The sequence below is a fragment of the Ascidia mentula genome, chromosome 3, assembly GCF_947561715.1.
Source record: "Ascidia mentula chromosome 3, kaAscMent1.1, whole genome shotgun sequence".
Taxonomy (NCBI): Eukaryota; Metazoa; Chordata; class Ascidiacea; order Phlebobranchia; family Ascidiidae; genus Ascidia; species Ascidia mentula.
This window is the reverse complement of record NC_138568.1, coordinates 13,133,723-13,155,527: the sequence shown is the minus strand read 5'-3', so window position 1 is coordinate 13,155,527 and position 21,805 is coordinate 13,133,723. Positions and strand designations below refer to the sequence as shown.

The 21,805-nt window shown below is 35.3% G+C and overlaps 2 protein-coding genes across 2 annotated transcripts; one reads left to right on the top strand and one right to left on the bottom strand.

The window, feature by feature from the left end:
- The first annotated feature begins 808 nt into the window (after positions 1–808).
- Positions 809–8,033, top strand: LOC145896035 (phosphate-regulating neutral endopeptidase PHEX-like). The gene is made up of 19 exons (XM_082984832.1): positions 809–948; positions 1,025–1,102; positions 1,497–1,658; positions 1,751–1,834; positions 2,040–2,245; positions 2,302–2,364; positions 2,959–3,099; positions 3,412–3,489; positions 3,550–3,677; positions 3,751–3,844; positions 4,309–4,437; positions 5,017–5,196; positions 5,748–5,910; positions 6,186–6,240; positions 6,955–7,153; positions 7,279–7,344; positions 7,485–7,580; positions 7,668–7,744; positions 7,871–8,033. Exons 1-19 carry the CDS (start codon positions 867–869, stop codon positions 7,971–7,973), a joined length of 2,184 nt encoding a protein of 727 aa, XP_082840958.1. The 5' UTR covers positions 809–866; the 3' UTR covers positions 7,974–8,033.
- Positions 8,034–8,047: 14 nt separating this feature from the next.
- LOC145896034 (bromodomain and WD repeat-containing protein 3-like) lies at positions 8,048–21,732 on the bottom strand. Its single transcript, XM_082984831.1, has 36 exons — positions 21,594–21,732; positions 21,434–21,492; positions 21,326–21,355; positions 21,150–21,209; positions 20,271–20,520; positions 19,939–20,099; positions 19,560–19,700; positions 19,404–19,484; positions 17,666–17,758; positions 17,213–17,398; positions 16,670–16,804; positions 16,414–16,563; positions 16,035–16,169; positions 15,851–15,979; positions 15,560–15,785; positions 15,393–15,482; positions 15,127–15,313; positions 14,858–15,020; positions 14,420–14,564; positions 14,268–14,360; positions 14,002–14,085; positions 13,790–13,915; positions 13,648–13,724; positions 13,292–13,429; positions 13,008–13,099; positions 12,651–12,822; positions 12,244–12,402; positions 11,846–11,945; positions 11,329–11,490; positions 10,944–11,158; positions 10,637–10,753; positions 9,996–10,208; positions 9,707–9,859; positions 9,288–9,409; positions 8,733–9,208; positions 8,048–8,664 (listed from the first exon to the last, which is right to left on the bottom strand). Exons 1-36 carry the CDS (start codon positions 21,631–21,633, stop codon positions 8,246–8,248), a joined length of 5,379 nt encoding a protein of 1,792 aa, XP_082840957.1. The 5' UTR covers positions 21,634–21,732; the 3' UTR covers positions 8,048–8,245.
- Positions 21,733–21,805: the final 73 nt, after the last annotated feature.

Sequence of the window (21,805 nt, the reverse complement as noted above, 5' to 3'; positions counted from 1 at the left end):
AGTTTGGTCCTGTATCTTGCGTTTAGTAAACATACGTTTTATTTCATAACGAATGGTTGATGCAAACGTTCTGTACTCCGAGGTAGGTATCAACTAAAATTTGTCGGGAAGATTTTATTCGACATCAGAGTGTTTCTGCAACATTATATTTTCTAGACAATTTATTTCGTATTCAAATAGGAATGTTGACATTCAAACTGCATATTTTGTAAACCTGAAAAGTAATGATGGACTCGTTATGTTATTTAAATATAAATGCCAAAATTTAGACATTGCTGTTAATTAGCATGCCTTAGCAAAGACTTCAACACATCGCCATTGGTCCCTACAACGAATTACTGATGACCTACGACACCGACATTTTACATGCAGAACTGAGACAATCTTGGCCTCGTCATTGTATATTTGCAGAGGAATTTCTCCCACATTTTAGCAAAAAGCGAAACATTCATTGTACATGGCAAACTTACTTCATTATGCAAATAATCCGAAATCGAGCAGAACTGCAATTTTGCAATCGATTTTTGAATAAAAAATTTGACCTTTGCATCTGAGTTCCGTTCAGTTAACACATTTGCTGCATATTTACTATTGTTTGCGGAAAAAACGAAAAAAAAACGTCCAAAAAGTTTTGGAGTATTGCAAAACAGTGAACAGCAAGGTTAATGGATGTGCAGCAAACCTTAGTTTGTGTCTTGTGTAATACGCAAAATATCAGTGTTAGACTAGTGTTTGTTTTACACTGGAGGTCGCTGTAAATCCATATTTCCCCGAACTTTCAAAAAAAATTGGGAAAATTAAAACGGCAGATCACTTGGTCCCGTTAAATAGTTTTAAATTTTCTGTAGAATTGGTTTAGAATTAGAATGGCAAGTTGTAGAGTGGCGTGGACATTGTTTGGAATATTTTTTGCAACTACAGTCGTGTTTGTTACTGTGTTTGCGCTAGGTAAGTTTCATGCAAAATGAAAAGTTAAACTTTACGAAAAAACATTCTAAAACTTTAAATCTATAAATATTTACAGCATATACTGGCGTGGTGTCAATTTCTTCATGTACAGAAGAATCGGACGTTTGTATTTCACAACAATGCGTTGAAGTTTGTAAGTTTTGTTATGTGGTTTGCCTTGTGACATATGTGTCCTATAAGTAATCCACAAACACAAGCCTAAATTTCCTAAATTTTAACTATAACCTCTTTACACATTTTTACCACATAACGTTTCAAAATCTTGTAAATCAACATTTATACATTAGTAAACAAAGTCATAGCTGGCTACTTATCCCAACGGGGCTAACCGGTTAAGCTGCAGTCTTTACGCAAATATAATTTGATTTAGCTGCACAGCATCAGCCGTTTGTTAATCAATAATAAAAAGATCAATAACCTAGTAGGAATTTCAACTACTAACTTACATTTAGCACCTAAAGAAAAACGTTATAAAATTCGTTTGCAATTATCATACGGTTATTAAATTAGTCTTCTTCGGTTTATAGCTGCATATTACAATGGGAAGATTAATTGGCAAAGTGATCCTTGCGACGACTTTTTCGAGTTTGCCTGTGGAAAATGGATTCAAGAAAACCCAATACCTGGCGATGCCAGCAATTACCAAACATACAGCGTGCTGAGGAATCGAGTCAAAACAAACCTTAAAAGTAGGTTTGTTTGCACAACTCCTTACAGCTTGCTTGTTTAGTGGTGTTGCAATAAAACTGCAGTAGTCCAGTCTTTAAAACAAGTAATTTAGGCTTGTTGGAGGTCGATGTCCATTCTGATGATGGTGAAGCGATTCAAAAAGCAAAACATCTCTATGCATCTTGTGTTGACATGGGTACGTCAATTTATTACACGTGATTGGAATACAATTTCTGTCTTATCAATAAAGTCACGTTTCTTTCTCTCTCATGTTAAAACCTAAAAATCACCAGACTGAAAACGTAGGCAAGAAAAACTTGGATTGTAACTTCACGGTAGATAGGCCTGCAGGGTCCCTAAAGCATTTTAAAAGAATTATTTTTTGTCCTTTTTTATCGTAGAGGAAATCGAAAACCTCGGTGTGGAGCCATTATTGAATTTTCTTGTTGGTGACTTACAATGGCCTGTGCTGGACGCCAGTTGGGCAGATGGCGACTACGATGAAATAGGAACTTTAGCAACACTACAAGGAGGATACAGTAATGATATTTTGGTGAACTTTTACGTGGGAACTGACGACACAAATTCCTCAGTCTACGTCCTGAAGGTCGGTTTTAGTTTTTACCAATGCAATGGTAAACATGACATTCAATGATTTTGTAGGTAGACCAAGCAAGCCTCACAATGACTGACGATTACTACCTCAACGATTTACTATACAGCGAGGTAATTTAAATGAATACCGGATAAAACAGCTGACCGCCTGTAAAACCTTCGAAAAATGTCAGCACAAAACTAAAATTAGTTAGGCCTATTCCGATAGATTATGATTACTGTGTCTTTTGTCTGCTATAAATTTGCGCTTCTGACGCTGCTATAGCCGTAGAATGTGGAGAAAATAATTGCAATCATATTAGACATGATTAATGTTTGGTCTAGGTTGTTACCAACACTTTACTCACCCCTACGTTGATAAACTTTGTCATCAGCGGGGCAGACCCCAAACCATTAAACTCTTGATCCAGTGATCAACCAAAGCGATAACGATTATGCCGCTGTATTGTTCACTTGTTGCCAAAAATACGAGTTTGACGATAAACAGGCTCATGAAATCTTTGGCAAGAATGTGTGACATTTATCAACATTTTTACTATTTATGCATTACAAACCAAAAGAACGCAATTTCAGCCCAGCCTATTTTAAATCAAAAATACTTCCTCCGGTAAAAAACTATTTACTGTTGCCCACGTGTCTTTGTACTGTTTCCAGACAAGAATAACCAACATGTGCTGCTCGTAAAAAGAATTTTTAATTTTGCAGTATCAAAATGCACTTAAATCTTTGATGATAGACATAGTGATCATGATTAAACAAGATGCAAGTGTTGTGCCCGACGAAGATAATATTACACAACAAATGACAGACGCTTTCGATTTTGAAAAAAAGGTGGCTCAAATAAAGGTAAGAAAACAATTTGTCATGCCAGAATAGAAAACAAATTGTATTCAGGCACAGCAATATGCTCATAAAGAACTAGCTTTAACAAAATCAGTCTGACTTTTTTTGGGTTAAGTAATATCTTGGTATGTTACGATATAATTAATTCATTATAGGACGGGCTCTCCTGGCAAACATTTTTGTAAGTATCAACGTTTCGACTGCCTTTTACGAATATTTTTGCCAGGAAAGCCTCTTGTAGTGATAAAAAGCCTCAGCGATAAAAACATGTAATTAAATCAGCCCATATCAGTAAAGCACTAATATTTGTTTTAGATACCAAGCGCGAACAGAACAAGCGACGCTCTTTACAATAAAATGACGTTGGGCGAAATGGAATCTTTAATTCCTGATGTGAGAACTCTGAGGATTTTGTATATTGGACATCTTTCATGCACAAAACAATATTTTTAGTTTCCTTGGACGAAACTTGCAGATGAAATCATTAAAACAAGCATAGTTGATTCCAGCCAAGTTTTAATTGTCCGAGTTCCAGATTATTTTAAAAACCTGGTTACTTTACTAAAAGATACGCCAAATAGGTAAACATTATTATTATTATTGTCAGTTGCATGCGGATTTTTACAAAATAACTAAACACATTTTGTTTGACAGAATAAAGCAAAACTACATGGTTTGGAGAATTGTGAAAAATCGTGTTAACAATCTCGGTCAGAAATACCAAAATCGCCTGTTAGAGTTTAACAAGGTATGTTGCACAAAGTTGCTTTATAAACCTGATATTAGCTCAAATATTATTTTCCAACTGACAATTGAGAATGATCACAATCAGAATATAAAGCAAAAGTTACTTTCTGACTTAAAGTAAATTTTCTAAAAGGCGTAATTGGAAATCATAATTGCAAGCCTGGCAGTTTTAAGACATGGCGATCTCATGTATTCCCAACCGACCTTAAGCTAATTTATCGTAACAACATGAGCTCTAGGGACAAGGCGACTGACACTGTAGGGGAGATGTGTTCTTGTGGCACTACTATCACATGTTGCAAGCAGGGCTGTGAAAAGCACCTATTGTAAAACTATAAGGGCGTTCATACTAATGTCAACATTTACTTGCACCAGTTGCATATATGATCCGTATCCACAACCATTAGTTGGCAACGAAAGCGTTAACTATATGACTACACGTTTTCATGTTTGAATGTTTTTCAGGTTATTACTGGCCAGACAAGCTTGAACGAACGCTGGTACTCGTGCGTTGATTATGTGGATGCTGTGCTACCGGGACCTACAGGAAATCTTTTTATTGAAAATTATTTTGAAGAGGAAAAAAAAGACACAGTACGCAATTATTAGAAATTTTATTTTTCTGTAAACTGTTTTTTAATGTGCGAAACCTTTTGGGTCAAACGTTTCTACCAATGTTAAAATCGCAATTTCGTTGGGATCAAGAGTCAAATTGAACTCGATAATCAGGTAGAAATTTCGTATCACATACTTCTACCTGCGGTAATATTGTAAATCACAAAAGGATTTTTACGATCCTCTGCCAAATGCTTTACGTGGAAAGATTTTGCGCATACAAAGTATTAGCGTTTGTAAACCCATGTCAGGGTATGCAAACATAGGGTGTTGAGCGCCACAAAGACCAATATTGAAAATAATTAACTTTTGGCTGGCTGCGAGATGAGTGAAGTTACGTAACCTGGTCAAAATAGTGCTAAGCAAGAATGGTTGGACGTAAGTATAAATTAACTCGCCATTTCAAGTGATAGGTTAAATGATTGATGATGACACCAAGAAATATGTCATCACAACATTCAATGACTAAAATACGCAACGAAACACTTTCAACTACTCATGTTTAATACTTGAACAGATTATAGGCATACATTTAGGGTAATATTTTGTTTGTTTTAGGTTTTGGACATGGTAAATCGGCTCAAAACATCTTTTAAATGGTTGCTTGACACTGGAGTTGAATGGATGGATGAAGAAAGCAAAGTGGTTGCCAGGGAAAAGTGCGATTATATTGACCCCAAGATCGGTTACGCCGAATTCTTCAAAAACAAAACCTACCTAGCTGAAGACATTAAAGATGTCAGTAGTATTTATAGGATTTTTTTAAAGTTTATTTGTATGCACTGCTGTGTATTAGAAACGAACTTTATTTGCAAACAAGTAAATTATATTTGTTACGTCATTTAATCTATGTTTGGGTACCAATGACATTATCACCACAATATACTTTTTTTTAAAAGTTGGTGATGGGATAAATCATCAATAGGGGGGAGAACGACGCCTTAAAAGGTTTAACTTTACAAACACCTTAATGTTTGTAACTCATATTAAAAAAAGCAAAGTAATAAAATAAAGAAGAAAACGTATTAAATTTGCAGTATTCTGAGGCGCCTAATTATGACCGAAATGTGTGTCGTTTATTTCAAAATTTGTCGGCAAGGTTTTTTGACATGAGCAACTAAAGATGGTAAACCAATGATCGACGACAATTTAATAGGAACCTTTTGGCATTATTAATATTTTTCGCAAAATCTACACCTGAAGCGGATTTTCTCTTATAGCTTGATAAATTATGGAATAAAAAAATGATTAAATTAAGTTTAAAGTTAATGAGTTTGTTTGAATGGTAGATTGTAATAGATCAAACAGATTATTTTGGCAACGTTGTTCATATTCTCGCCGATGCGGCGCAAGAAGACTGGCCGTACATTGACACAACGGTGGACAAAGAGGGCTGGAGTACACCCCCCACTACTGTTAACGCATACTACTCACCCACACTTAACAGGATAAGTAAGTATATTGTGGTGTAACAACCATGCATGATTTGTAACAAGGAGAAATGTTTCAAATATGTGTTTTTTCCCTATTACTGCAACTGGGTATAACGCCTGACTCGCAACCTCATATGAATTTATGAATGCCGCATGTCATTGCATTCTCATATTAATTGTTCATGGCAGTTTTGTGTGCAAATTTGAAAAGATTTGATTCGATTACTAATAACCTTGGTTATAGTATTTTGCTAACATTAATCAACAACAACAAACGGCTATTTGTATTTTTAGCATTTCCAGCTGGCGAATTGCAATATCCGTTCTTTTGGGGAGATGAATACATGTTGTGAGTATTTTAACAATTGTTAAATTACTTGAGTAATTTGTTCAAGCCCACCTTAAACTGTATGATTTTGAATTAATCTAATAGTGGCTTGTTCATTTTGTCAAAGAATATTTGGACCAAATTCGGGGCTATAGCATGCGTTTACTCCTGGCGCTACATTTTTAAGCTTTGTTCGATCAAATTTAAAGTATAAAATGTACATTTATTACTTAACTGGTCATAATATTGTACAATACATTGCCTTAAGCATCTGATTCGCAGAAAATTGCAATTGTAAACAACTTCTTTGACAACTATGTCAAAGGTTTTGGGTCGTCCTTTTGAATCATCATATGTTTTGCAATAAACTGGCGAAGTTTCCAAGCGATAGCCTATTCGTGCTTAGGTTTTCACCCAAATAAACTTTAATTTCATCAATTGCGAAAGTTTTAGGAAGTGTGTTGGCGTCCAAAACCACAAATTAACTTTGTATGTCGACATAAAAAGGGACAAAACGGTTATGAACTAACCCCCTCCCCCCAAAAAAAAACAGTTGGCGTGTTCGTTTTTTTTGGTTTGGACTGGTGGTAACGATGGGTATTGGCATAGGTTTGTCATGTTGTACATCTGTAAGGCTTAAAACTTTACTAATGGAAAAATATGATGTCTTTTGAATTTTGCACATCGGAAAAAAAGAATTGAGCAAAGAAGGCCATCCAAACTATTTACTTTCAGCTCATTTCAGTTCGGGGCAATAGGTACAATTATCGGACATGAAATCACTCATGCTTTTGACAACAATGGAAGGCAATACGACAAGAATGGAAATAGACTTCAGTGGTGGACTGATGCGTCAATTGCTGCTTTTAACGAAGAGACACAATGTCTGGTTGATCAATACGACAATTATTACTGGGATACAGCCGAGGGAAATGTAAGATTACAAATTCAACACAGTTGAAAGTGTTTGTTTTTACTTCACACACAACCTTTCGAAAATCATTGTGTTTTTTTCAAGCTTACAGAATGCATCCATAATTTAAATGTCTTTGTTTAAAGCTTGACGGTGAAAACACCCTGGGAGAAAACATCGCTGACAATGGTGGATTGAGGGAGTCGTTTTATGTACGAATTTCCTAAAAATCTATCAGCTGTTATGAAACCGCAAAATATTGAATTAAACAAGCATGGTTGTAATTGATTTCTATTTAATTGCTATTTATGGGATTTGTTCTACAAATGCACAAAATGTTGTTGCAATGCAGGCATACAAAGAATGGATTAAGGATAAAGGCCAAGAGAAACCACTACCTGGAATTTCCCTCAATAATGATCAAATGTTTTTCATTGGATACGCAAATGTATGTATTTGTTGCATTTGTGTTTTCATGAATGAAATAAATCATAATTGGTGCCTTGCCAATGTTTAAAGCCCTGTTTAATTTAAGGTCCGTTGCGGCCATTACAGGCCAGAGGCAGCCAAGGATTCCATTAAAACTGATGTTCACAGCCCTGGTAAATTCAGGTAAGTTACATTTCACCTAAATAAAGATTAAACTTTATTTCCCAACCCCCCCAGACGGAATTATGTGGGAAAATATTGGGGCAATAATTTCATGCTTCACACTTTTTTCTGTAAATTTGTTTGCAGGGTTATCGGCTCGATGTCAAACTTCGATGAATTCAGTAAAGCTTTCAGCTGCAGTGCCGATTCGAATATGAACCGTGGAGAAGAGAGTTGTGTAATTTGGTAGCATGTTAATGTTGTTACCAGTCACCTAATTTCATCAATTCTACATGACAACTTTGGTCAGATTGAAATTTTTTTTGAAAAATAAATTATTGTCGCGAAGTCGATCCGACGAAATCACCCCATCCGCGTCTAGGAATGAGTGCAAAACAGAAATGAATCCAACTTTAAAAAGTGACATAGAATGTTAACAATTCGAGGCACTGAACAACACACATCGAGAAAAGAGCAAAAACCTTAACATAATTATTTGCATATTAGTTACAGTGCGATCAATTAACAAATACGACTTTCCATGGCTTTAGTTGACATACGACGAATACGTCCGCGACTCGATACACTTGTGACGTGATCACTTAACTCGTCTGAGTCGTGATCGCTCAACTCAGAATACGTCTGATTGTAAACAGCATTGCGCCGACCATTTGTTCGAGATGATTTTCGCAAAGGTTTTTGTTTCTCCAATATTCGGCGACTTCGAAGTCTTGGCAGTTTAATGTCATGTGAATCGGCAGCATCGTCGCTGATTTCATCATTTTCTTCAAATTCGTCTTCAACAAAGCAAGCTATCTTTTTTATAGTTCTTTTAGATGATCGCACGCTTGTAAACTTTGAATGTGTTTGAAAGTTCGATTCTTCGTTCTCGTCTGAACTTGTGTCGGATGATCCGTTAGAAAACGGCGAATCGGCCACATCTGTATGGATTTAAACATCAGCCTCGGTGAAAGTTTTATCAAACAGAAAAGTAGAAAACACAAAATACCTTCACAATGATCACTTTGAGCAGGAATTTCACGATCGTTGAAGTCGGGATCATATTCGTAAGTGTTAGAAAATGTTGATTTTTGTTTCTCATTACTTGAAGGAAACCCGACCACCGGAGAAGAAAGGTTAAAAGTATGTTCCTGCTCTTGTTTCGGTTTTTTCACAACTGATGTTTCCGGGTCATCGCTCGTATCATCGATCAAAGCATTATTTCGAGTTCTTTTACGAAGAGATCTCCTGACAACAGATTCCTCTCGGCCCTCCCGCGTGGTCACGCTTGATGAGTCAGAGTCGATGTTGGGAGTTTCGAAGCGTTTTGAGTTGATTGATGTGGATGAACAAGGCTCATCATCATTTTCCGTTGGCAAATTCATCAATGTACGACTTCGCATTGCCCGAAGATTTTTTCCATTCACCTCTGTTTCCTCTTTTTTTATAACGACCCGTCTTTGTAATCTCTTTCTAATCTTACGTCTGTCGGGAGATAGAGTACAGGGAAAAACACGTTTCTTACAAATATTTTTAAAAACAAGCAAAATTCAAGTCCACTTACTTGCTATAGGAACGGTTGGTCATTATGGACGCAAATGTGTCCTTTTTATTTTGCCACTCCGTGATGATTGGGTCAATTCGCGCAAAAACCAACGCCTGTAGTCTTATTGTCATGCTGTATATCTAAACAGAACATAGATTTTTGTGCTATTAATTTCATAAGATGGGGCTTATCGAAAATTAACTGCGTTGATTACTCCATATTACTTTTCAAGGTGAACCTTGGCCAAATACAAAACGATTTGAAGCACAAGTATAATATAAAGCGCATTTTTGAAAATTAAACTAGCTGCATGTTACTACACACATGGGTTTACAACTTGCGAGTCATACTATCACTAAGCCCAAAAACTAAATAAAGTATCAAAAATATGTTTCCCCAAAATTTGTAGTCTTGATTTTACTTTAAATACTACACACCTTAGATTTCTTGTTGGTGTTGTAAATTTTTGAATTTTTGAAGATAAGACATATATCATCCTTGACCGCTTTGGGACTTTCGTAACTTCCAAACGCCAACTTTTCTCGGATTTGTTTTAAATCCATCGGGTCGTCAACATACTCACGGTAATCCTAAAACATAAAAGATGGTCGCAACATAGATATTTCAAATCACATCAGATTGCAGAGAAAAAATAAACAAGAGGAAACACAAAAAGAACGAATCTGTTTTCTTTCTGCTGAAATTAAATTTACAAAAGAAACTAACCGGATAATCATCCTCATCTACTCCTTCTCGGAATGGGGTAGCATCCTCCGTATCCCACACAAGGGTAAGGAGTTCCGTGCAAGCACGTTTCCAGTCATCCACATCAGGAAGATCCTCACTCTCTTCACTTGATTTCACTCTATTTAATATTTTCTTTTTGCTGTTTACACGCTTTGGGTATTTCGTGGATTTCTTGCGTGTTTCGTATCGTTTCTAAATTTCAAATAACAACAAAACAGTTGTCACTTTAACGCAAAAATCAATCCCAGTACGAATTCGTGCGAAATATTTTTTAATACATTCATTTAGGTTGCATATTACTAATTCATAAAAAAAGTTTGGCGGTGATTGACCAAACCAAGAGCGAACAAGGGAATTGCTACTGGTTATTAAATTAATAAACTTGCTCCCTTGAATATTGTAAAAATAGGAACACCAAGTACAAACTATTTTTTTAAATAAGGTTTTTCCATTGTCAAGATATTTTGGATGTTACCAAAATAATGTAAGTGATACACGTTTGATAAATAACATCGTCAAAGTATAACGACAAAAATTTTATTGTCATGCGAAAAATATCACATGTAGGCTTACGTCATACGTCCAACAAAGTGTCTGACTATAATATAATCATTTCTTACTGTTTCCTTGGTTTTTGCATCAAAAAACTGGTTGTCCATCGAAATTTCATCCAACCTGAGGTTGATGTCGTCACACTCCCTATCACTGATGAAAGATAACAGGAGACTTTCCAAAAACTAAAATAACGAAAACATTTATCAGTTTAATTGCGTTGGAAAACATAAAATATATTGCAGACGTAATCTTTGCATAATTTACACGTACGAAACATAGCGTTAGTAGCTATAGTGCAAACCAACGTTTGAAACAAAACAGTGTTAAGCGTTGTTGTTGTTATTAGTATGCTTAAGTGATATGTTGACCAACCTGCGCCGTCTTGGCAATTTTTGAATCCGCTTTGTTAAAAGCTAACGCATTACTGGAAAGCATCTTAACATCCCACACAAGTGCATTTAATCGACGATAATATCGACTTTGTAATCTTAGCAGGATCAGGGTTAGGTCGATTGGATAGGGGACGGCAAGGACATAGGTAGGATAAACCTTTAAATCGACGGGACCCGAAAACTGGAAAAACATTTCTGAAAAAAAATCACAAGTTGCAAACTATCTGTTGAAGCGCGTTATAAACCTTTGCAGTTTAGCAAATTTGTAAAAAATAAGTTAATTTGTGCCAAATCGATGGAGCTTAAACAATCCTCCTGTTGCTTCGGGGCATACGAAAGGCGGATAATACGTTTTGTAATCTTACTGATGTTTAGAAGTACTTCAACGGCATGAGCGATTCGGCTAATTTCACGGTCGACCAATTCCACCAAATCGTCATTCAGATCACGTGGTTCACTCCACCATTCGCTGGGCAGTTGACGAACTCGAAAAATTTCATTTATTTCTTCTGTAGCGATCGGCAAACCTTTCGAAAGAAATAACCGCCAACATGATTCATTAAGACAGTGGCAACTACACCTATGCTACGAAAGATTCGCCGAACCACGCACCATTGAAAAGAATTTTCCTAATCGAATGATAATTGAGAAAGTTAAATTAAACAAAGCGAGCAGCTTTCTTAATGCGTTTAAAATTTTCCGTCGGAGAAGACTGACACAAACTGTATTTTGACTCACAAAAAATCTCAAAATCAAATTATTATGCTACCTACTTATAAACTGAAAACCACACATTATAGGGTGTCACGACATACAGTTTGGGAAATACTGCTTTAATGGAATATGGATGAATTAGATGTTTATAATGTTGCAGAAAAATACCACAAGTTTGTTGGAGTTTTTCTTGGTGTCGAGTTCTTGTTGGAATGATTTCGGAATCGGGAATCGGTTCCAAATCCCATGGTGACATTCGTTCAATTTCCTAAAATTGGTAAAACAAATGAGTGTAGAGGAGAGAAAATAAGGAATATAGTTAGAAGTAAATATTATAATTCTGCTCTGCCCACAAGTTAAATTATTGACCAGGTATTGTTAGACATCTATTTAATTTTCATATTAAAAAACATACAGTATATGAACCACAAAAAGTGACTCAAAATTATGTGCCAACAATTATTAACTGTTTTTTAGTTTTAATTTTACAAATACACCATGTTTTGCCAACAATCAAAATTTCATCATGTAACTAAAAATATCATGAAGCATAAAAGTATTATTACCTCAGAGTCCCATTCTACTTCAAGACTTTGGAAAATATTTTCATGGGAGATTGGGTCAACAGCAGATGATGATATAATTGTTCCATACCACCATGCATCATCTATAATAGATCTAAAACGATCACCTACTTTCCATTCCCGTTGAAGACTCAAATCAAACTAAAATAGAAACATTTTTATTGATTTCGATGCAAACTAGCTTCATACATGTTTAACACTTTACAGTGTACAATGTGTCCAGTACCCGCACAAACTATTATTGCATGAATTGCAATATTTAAACTAATTAAGTGTGCAAAATGTATACACAGTAAAAAGTGACAGCTCACAAGCAACATACTCAAATTTTAAAACAATATTGTTGACTTGTTTATAGAGTAACAGCAGCACTTAAACAGTTAAGGTACCTGTTGTTTTAAAACAAGGAAGTCAATCACATCTGGCATATCATGAAACCTAAAGGAAAAAACTTTTTGGTCATCATCAACATCTTCATGAAGGCGAACAAGTTTCAAGTTGCATAATGTTGGGGGACCAATTTCAAAAGTGATGTCATCAACTTGACAGTATTCTACAGATCTGATAAAACAACTTACTTTTAGTACAAACTAATATTTTAAGTTCATTCATAGGTACTTTTATAGCAACACACAATTTCAACACAATGGAAAACATGGATATACTATTTACATCATAATCATATGAGGGCATTGATAACTTGTTCGAAAGTTTTTTCGAGCTGCACAATAGTTTACAAATCTCACCTAAGTTGAATCTGGTTGTAACAAATATCTGAAACGTCTCCAATATTCCAAACCTTTTTCTCACAAATAACTTTGACATATAAATGATGACCCTGCAAATTTAAAATATAGTTAGAAAACAAATAGTAGTGGAATTTTCTGTTTTAGTGAAAAACAGTAAAATACACCAGCTACAGTTTGATAAACATGAGGTCCACTGAAAATCGAGGTATGTATCAAAACTACAGCCCACAGAAAAATGCAAATATTGTAAAAGGGAATTATTGCATGCAATTATTATTTACTTCTCTAATGTACATAATTTCATCTCCAATCTGTGGTAAGTACGGAGAGGGGCGTGGAAATTCTTGATGAATCCACTTTGTTGGAAGGTATTCAGTGGGAGGTATTATACCTGGTATGATGGGAAAAGGTGATTCCATCTGTTCAAATCACAAAATGCGTAATTTAATATTAGTTTTTTATAAGCGTATATGGCAAATATTTTGGTAATAAATGCAATTATCATAGTTTATTAAGTAATTTTCCCACAGAGCAAAAAAGACTTAAATAAATCTTTTTCAGTTTTTGAAGTTTCAAATACAATGTAAAAACAACAAAAATATCTCAAAAGCATTCTGGTTTCAGTTGTTTTATCTACCTGTTCACCAAAACTTGCTCTCAGTGACATCTTTGAAGACTCTATTTCATGAATATTGATTGGTTCGACATCAGAACCTGTCATTTGTGTGAAATAATTAGTACAAAAAACTATTCTGTGCCTGTAACCAACAAAGACAAACCATTTGAAGAACACGTGTGTTCATTACTGTTCCCACCATCAGACTGGTTTTGCTCCCATGATACGGCAGATAGTAAACGTACTCGTTTTTTTCTTTGAGCTCTTTTGTTGCTTGTTCTAGATTCACCTTAAATAAAAAAAATTTTTTTAATTCCTATGTATATTTAATGTTAATTTGACCGCATTCAAGACAAATAATTAGGAATAAGTTACCAATTCTGTTGTCATCCAATATTGAAGTGGAATGTTGTGGTGACGTCCATGATTCTCTATCATCAGTCACACTAGTGCTACAATCTGCATAGCAATGTACAATGCAGCTAGAATTTTTGTAAGATTACTCAAATGTTAGTAAAATAAAAACTATCTAGTTATTCATGTATATTTATAAAGGTAAAAATAAAAGCAACACTTATTCTTATTTTATAACAGATAATTTTTATTACGGGTAGAATTGTGTCTCTTCATGGAATCCTTACCGCTATCACTGTGTAGGTTACTACTCTCACTGCTAAGCATGCTTTTGGATCTTTCATGCGTTTCCTCATCACTTAATTCCAAATCACTCTCAGCTTCAAACATAAAATTATACCTTAACAACTAAATAATTTACACAAATAATGAAATTTACCACTTTCTCTTGCAATATTGGATCTTGTCCCATATGTATGACGTTGTTTGTTGATAAATCTGCTTAGTGCAAGCCTAGTTGATGATGCGCTGTCGTTGCTTGCTTCACCTACAATATCTTCATCTTCTTCATCTTCTTCAGATACCTTCATAATGTTTTTAAGGCAAAGTTTGTTTTAAGTCATGGAATTTTTGCTTTTTATTTTGTTGTCTGTATAGTTGCAATATATCATTAAAAAGAGATTGTTTTCTAAATCTATTACAAATGTTTTAAAAATGGAAGATTAAGTGAAGCTGAATTATCACAAACACACTTCATCACTGTCAAAAAAATCAATGTTTACTGGTTTGTCACAATTCGAGATACAAACAAACAGTGTTAGCAGAAGTTTTTTATGTAACTCTGGAGTACATTTAAAACGGTTTGATTGAAACATACCAAAATACTTTGCTTCACTCTTCTTGTTGAAATTCTCGTCACTTTTATAGGGGAAATTTTCACTTCTTTGTGTTTTAAAAGTGGTTTTACACAATTTTTTTTCTCATTCTTATAGTATGATATTTCATTATCACCTTGTTCTTTAAAAAATTTCTCGTTTAACCTGTTGAAAGAAAATTGTTGTAATGTTTAAACAACACCAGCTGATTACTTTGTTGCAAATTAAATTCATAACCTATTTAGGATGTTTTAGCAAGTAGATTCCTAACCTTCTAAACTGAGATAGGTTGTTTGTCACCAAAGTCCTCCTTCCTAAAGCCATTAGATCTGCATCCGACGCCATCTGACTTCTTGGGGCATTGCTGTGCATTTGTCTCACACCTGCAACCTCCCCTTCTCTCCTTAATCCCACAGCAACATTTCGTGATGGAGATGCTAAATCTGGTTGTGCGACATCTGTGCATTCATCACATAGAAATATTACAATAATGCTCCTAACTGAAATTGATGCATTTTAATGAAAAAAGTTGCAAACCATTTTGCTGGTCCGAAATGTTTGCCTGTGGTTGGGGGATATTGTCATCATCCATGTTACCATCGTTTACACCTAACACTTCTTGTAGTCCTGAAGTCACAGAACAAATAATGATCAAATGAATGATAAAATGGAGACAGGCTAGAACACATCAATAAATAATTTACCGTTTTCCGCAACTGCAACAATGGGCACCAAACTTTCGCTTGTTAAATTTTCTCTGCCTGGAACTAATCTCTGCAAATGTGCAGGATGAGGGTTTCCATCAACATCCACCAAGAATGGTGGAGGCATCCGGTGAGGTGCCTGCTGTGTTTGTTCATCCAACACAGACCCAAAAGAGTCATGGATTAAAGGCCGATAATCTGTATGAAAGAACTGTTCTTCTGGCACCTACACAGTGGGGCACAATAAAAAACTTGGCAAAACTGAAATACACACATTTATAATGCACTTACTTTTTTGTATGCAAGGCCATTTCCATAGCTAAATATTAGTAAATGACCATGTGAATCTGTGCAAACAATATGATCTCCATTTGGGGAGAATTTGGCATCAAACACTGCACCATGACCTTGACCTTCAAGCTAAAAGCAACATGTTTGTTTGAGGTTGGAAGTTGTACAAATTAACAGTACATACCATATTATAAAAATGCATGATGCATGTTCCACTGCAAACGTCCCATATAAAAACTTTTCCATCATGTCCTGCACTAAGCAAGATCCTTTCATCAGTTGGATGTCCTTCCAAACAGTAGGCATCATCATCATGGCCCTTATTTTTGCAACAAGTTTTTATTGCACCACAATAAAATGGTTTGTGATGATTTTATTTTTATTATTAAGGGTGTAAACATTTTACACAAAAAATTGTTTTAGTTAAAAATCCTTGTTTTATGCTCTGCTGTAAAATCTGTACTTTGATGTACAAAATTATATGAGGCATTTAACTTTTAACCTTTATTGAGATTTCAACATTCATAATTTTTAACACACTAAACCACACATTGAATGATTACCTTCAATACACCTCGAAGCTCACAATTATCAGGCTTCCAAATTTTAATTGTAAAGTCAGTGAGTGAAGTGAAAATTTGTTTGTCATTACAATCCCAAGCAACCATCACCACTTTAATTTTAGTTTTGTCAGATGATCCAGAGTCATTGTTCTGTTCACATAATTACATTTAAACAATAATGAACACTGAGACTATCTTTAGATAAATCTTAAGTACTCAATTTTGTAAAACTTTGCATGTTTACACAACTGTTTACCTTTTCTGTTGAAGTATCAAGACAAGAAGATTTCCATTCATTTTTTTCAAATGTCCATATACGAGCTGTTCCATCGCAAGATCCACTTGCAAATCGCAAGCCATTGTGAGCAAACCAAATACTGTCTACTTTGTCCTGCAAATAAAGGAATGATTATATCCGGACATTTAACACTATTTAAAATCTCATCAAATCATTTTACTTTTCCTGAAAAACTGGTGTTAATTATACATACAGATGAACAAAAATGACATGGGTACCAATAAAACCACCAGGATTATTGAGTCAGGTACTCATAAAACAGTAAAATTTATTACATTATTTCATGCAATAGTATCCTTTTTTATAATTTTTTTAAGTTTTTAGCTATTGTACCAACTATTTTTGGAAATTTTGTTTCTATTTTTGAAGGAAAACTTTAGATTTTGAAACAGTCAATTTGTAACAACATCACACTAAAACCAAAAACATTCATCAATAATGACTTGCACATTTATTAATGTTAGGCCCAAGTACATATTTATTTTTATTCTTTTTACTTACAGCATGTAATGTCAGCTCTGTAAGTCTACAAGGAACTTCCAACTCTGGAGCAATGTAATAAATGTACACTGAATAATCTGATCCACCAACTGCTACAAATCTGCCTCCACTGCTCCATGATGAACACAGCATCGAAACACCAGGTCTGTTACGCTCTTGGAATTTGATAGGCTGTGCTGAAAACTCCTAAATTCAGCATAAAATCATTAAAATCACGACATTATCTTGAAAATAAATAAAAAACAATAAGATATTCAGTTAAATTATTTCTAGGAAAATGGTTTATTGCAAACTTTCATAATATTAAGTTAAGATACTAATGCTTCAAAGTCAAACAAAAGTAGACAATTTTTCTGTAAATAATTAGTGCATCATGAACTTATGTGCTTGTCACCATACACGACATTCTTGTGATTTTATGGAAATGTTTTTTTTTCAAACAAATCAAAATACCAGAGTTTTAATGTTCCATTGCCAAAAACAAACATTTCCATCACGTCCAGTTGAGATTAGGTATCGGGTTTCCCCATGGATGCAAGGGCTGAACTATAATTGGAAAACAAAAACATAAATTGTAATTTTGACAAGTAAAAAAAAAAAAAAAAATTATTGACGATAAGAAACATAAAAAAACAGACAAAACACAAAATGTTTCAATCAAATTTTAGCACAGTGGTTCTTAAACTTTGTAGTCACTGCATACTTGGATCCTCAGAATTCGCTTGCAGCACACTAAATTTTCAAGTCAGTTTTTAATGAATCTATATTGAAACAACAATACCAGGATGTAATACAAAGTTTTGGACAGGTATGCCAAACAATGCTTTAATTCGGGGATAAATTTTTAATAACCCACAGAAGTTTTTCGTTTTAAACATAAAATAGTGCTAGGAAGGTAAAAATGATCACAGTAACATAATTACAGCAACATCAGTTATGAGGCAGTTGGAATTTGAATGAGATGTGCAGGTTCCTAAACGAATCGCAACCGTTAAGAGGTTTAGGAGCCAATAATTTGGGAAACTTCAACCAAAATTCTGTTTTTATTGATCATAGTTGTTTCAATCCACAGACAATAAAGACTTGAGTTTAAAACCCTTTGTTTGTGAAACATTAACATTGCATTCTAAACGAATGAAAAGTAACGTTATGTATCGATCCATGGGCGTATCCGGGAGGGTCCGGACCCCCCTTTGTGAAATATTTTGGTCTGTTTAGCTAAACAAACGCCACTGTTTTTTTTTTGTCAAAATCTGCGTGAAAACCACAAACTTTCTTTAGCGATTTGCTTTGTAGCTGTAGAGGAATCTAGCCCTCGGTTAGCGTTGACCTAAAAACCGCACCGTGCGAACACTTGACATTGTTACCAAACATGTACAATTATTACGAAACAAGTGTCATTTTTCGTTAGTCCAAGGACGAAATGTCGTTTTTTAGTGGTCACGTTGTTGTAATGGCGGCGCAAGTACTGCCGCAAAAATTTGCATCGAGTGTTCCATAGCGCTACACAATTGCGCAAGCCAGGAAGCCACCGTTTATGTGACGATTGGCGCAAACACTGGCGTTCGTATTTTGCGATTCTCGACCACAATTAACCTTAGTTTACACCTGAAAATCGTGGAATTCCCAAAAAAGTTTGGACCCCCCCCTTCAAAAAATCCTGGATACGCCTATGTGTCGATCAGACAATTCGACACCACTAACCGAGAAACCAAAGCATAAAAGATACAACTGCATTATCGCAGGACGTGTGGGCTATCAATTTTCGACGAAGACGTTTCAAAATCAGGGCAGGCAGCCTAACAACAGATATCGACGTATATAGGTGAGAAACAGGGCGGGTGTCTAAGGTTCGGATATTATGTGGATTTATTGAATTTTTTAATAATGGTTATATAGGCTCGCACATATAGTCTAAAAGCTTTTTTCAAAACAGAAACATGCTTATGTTTTGTGCGGTCTGGCCTAGTTTCGTAGGCTAATGACAGATATTACAAAACGCAACTATGCCTTGAAATTCTACTTTTTGGGGGCAAAATTACTCAATACAAAAAATATGTAAATATAATATACGAATCAAAAACTTTTGACTCTGACCGTAACGATATTTAAAAAGATATTTGAACGTTATAATGCGCGCCTTTTAATGGTTTGCTTGGTTAACATAATATTAGAAAAATGATATCCTCACCTCCAATGAGGTAAGTGTAGCCGTGTGACCTTGAAGGATTGCAACAGGAGCGGCAGTTTGTAAATTCCACACTCGAATAACCTGAAACAGTTAATTTCAAAAAGTTACAACTTCCGTGTCAGTATTAAAAGTTATTCAACGGGAAATTAGCAGCACCTTGTTACAACTTCCTCCAGCAAGCAGCCGATTGTCAAAAGATACATCCATATCACAGATTTCTGCTTGATGTCCACGAAATGTGAAAAGCAAACGGCCAGACCACACACACCAACACTTTATCAAACAATCGTCTGAACCCTGGGCATGCAAACAAACGCCATGTTACTACATCTAACACGCAAATATTTTTGGACAGCTCAAAGTAGATATGATGGGGTTTGTAATAAACGAATGTTTCTTGAAATCTCTAAACACGCCAGAAACGAATCTCACCCATTCAATATCTCTCTTCAGACATTTCATATACCAGCACATGGTACATAACCTCGAAACAACACTTTCTCGAAAAAAAAACTAAATTTAGGTCAATACTTACAGTGAAAATTTTTGTTCCAGTTCTGTCGAATAAAACACAATAAACTGAGGAGAGATGACCAAGGCAGCGTAAACACATTTTCATGTTGCCGTACAAAGTGACCGGAAGCAAAAGTTTTCGTCGACATGATTGTCTGAGTTCTCGACCTTGCAGAGAGTAAACTGGAAAGCAAAGCCACAAGAACAAAGTATAAGTCACTACCATTTGACTGGACCATTCTTTATTTGTGAGTTGTTTTGTTGCACAAGGTTATTAACATCATTCATAAACTGCATGTAAGTAGCAAGTTATGTACGAATAATAATTTTTTTGAGGCAATTAACAACACGCACCTCTGTTGGTAATTTGAAGTGAGGTTGGTGGAATTAAAGATAAACCGTTCACCGATGCGGCAAAGTGTTTTAAACCCCATGTGGTTTGGGAAGCAGATTCTCGACTTCGAAGGAGGGAATTTCGTCTGCCGGTATTTAGCAAAGCGGAATCTTGGAAAATCGAGGTAGAAACGTATTTTTCAAGCAGTGGGGCTATTCTGGTACAAATCTGCAACAGGTGATCTGGTTGAATCCCGCCGTAGTTTTTTTGCTGAAACCAAAAACAAATAAATACTATTACAAAAAAAGGTCAATAATATTGTTGGGGAGGCAATCAGGTAAATTTTTGAATAAATGTCATGCATAAAACATGGCTACCGTATGTTTGTGGTTCCTTTTTATGATAATGTATAATGTCAACATTTCTTAAATGACGGTTTACTTTTACTGCTTGTGCAATTTTTTACTTGCTAAATATCAGTAAAAATATTGTGGAGCCAAATTCCCCTAAATAATAAAACCGTGTGACACAGCAATGTTTGTAAAAGTGCCGTCCAACAAGCTCCCTTTTTTCCCCGTCACGCACGACCGGGTAAGTATTACGAGCAGGAACAACGTCACTCAAACAGAACAGCGAGTGATTGGGCGGTTGGCTGGCGAGAGAAAAAGGCAAGACAAAGCAAACGTACGCGTTTTGCTGAACCGTTCTCTGAGAGCCGTACAGCTTTCCTGCCGTCGCATCGGTAAAAACCAAATGCATTCTTTTTAACAATTCTTCGTTATTAAACACAAAACAAAGATTATTGACAACAAAGCTTTTAACTTGGATGAAATGTAAGATTTAGTGCCCACATGCATAAAACTAATTGCTTTAAATACAAAGCGGATTCGCAAACTCACAAACTCGGCAAAACTCTGAAGATGAACTCCTCCCTTCCAATCACGTCTCTTTGGGATCATCTAAATGTTTTGCAATTTATGTTTTGAGCACACGATTTCCTAACTTATCCAAAGTCAACTATTGAAATACTATGGCAATGTAGTGTGTATTTTTTCACTTTTTGAAATCATTGTACCTCGAGAGATGACATCTCTTCCCGCATCATCTGCGAAAAATTACTCTGATCAAATCACAGAACAAACGCTTTGAATATTAGTGAAACTGTTTCTGTATAGTTACTAACCTTTGCTACTGTGTGAAATGGCCCCCGTGATAAAAAACGCTCAATGAGGAGGTAAAGATCTACAGAAAAGAAGATAATTTAATATACTCCTCATCAACATATGTATGGAAATTAGTTTCAACATGGCAACTCTACTGGCATGGAAACCAATTTAACCTACCAAACTCATCTCCTGATTTATTTTCTGAAGTGCAAGCCATCTCTTGTATAATGTACGAGTAAAAATTCAATGAAATAAACCAACGCTAAGCCATACATCTGCCCTCCTGTCAAGCTCAACAGAATTCACTTTGCCATTGGATCACATGAAAAACTCTGCAGGCAGACCAGTGCAGCTTGTGTCACGATTGCTTTAACAACCGTTCTGTATTT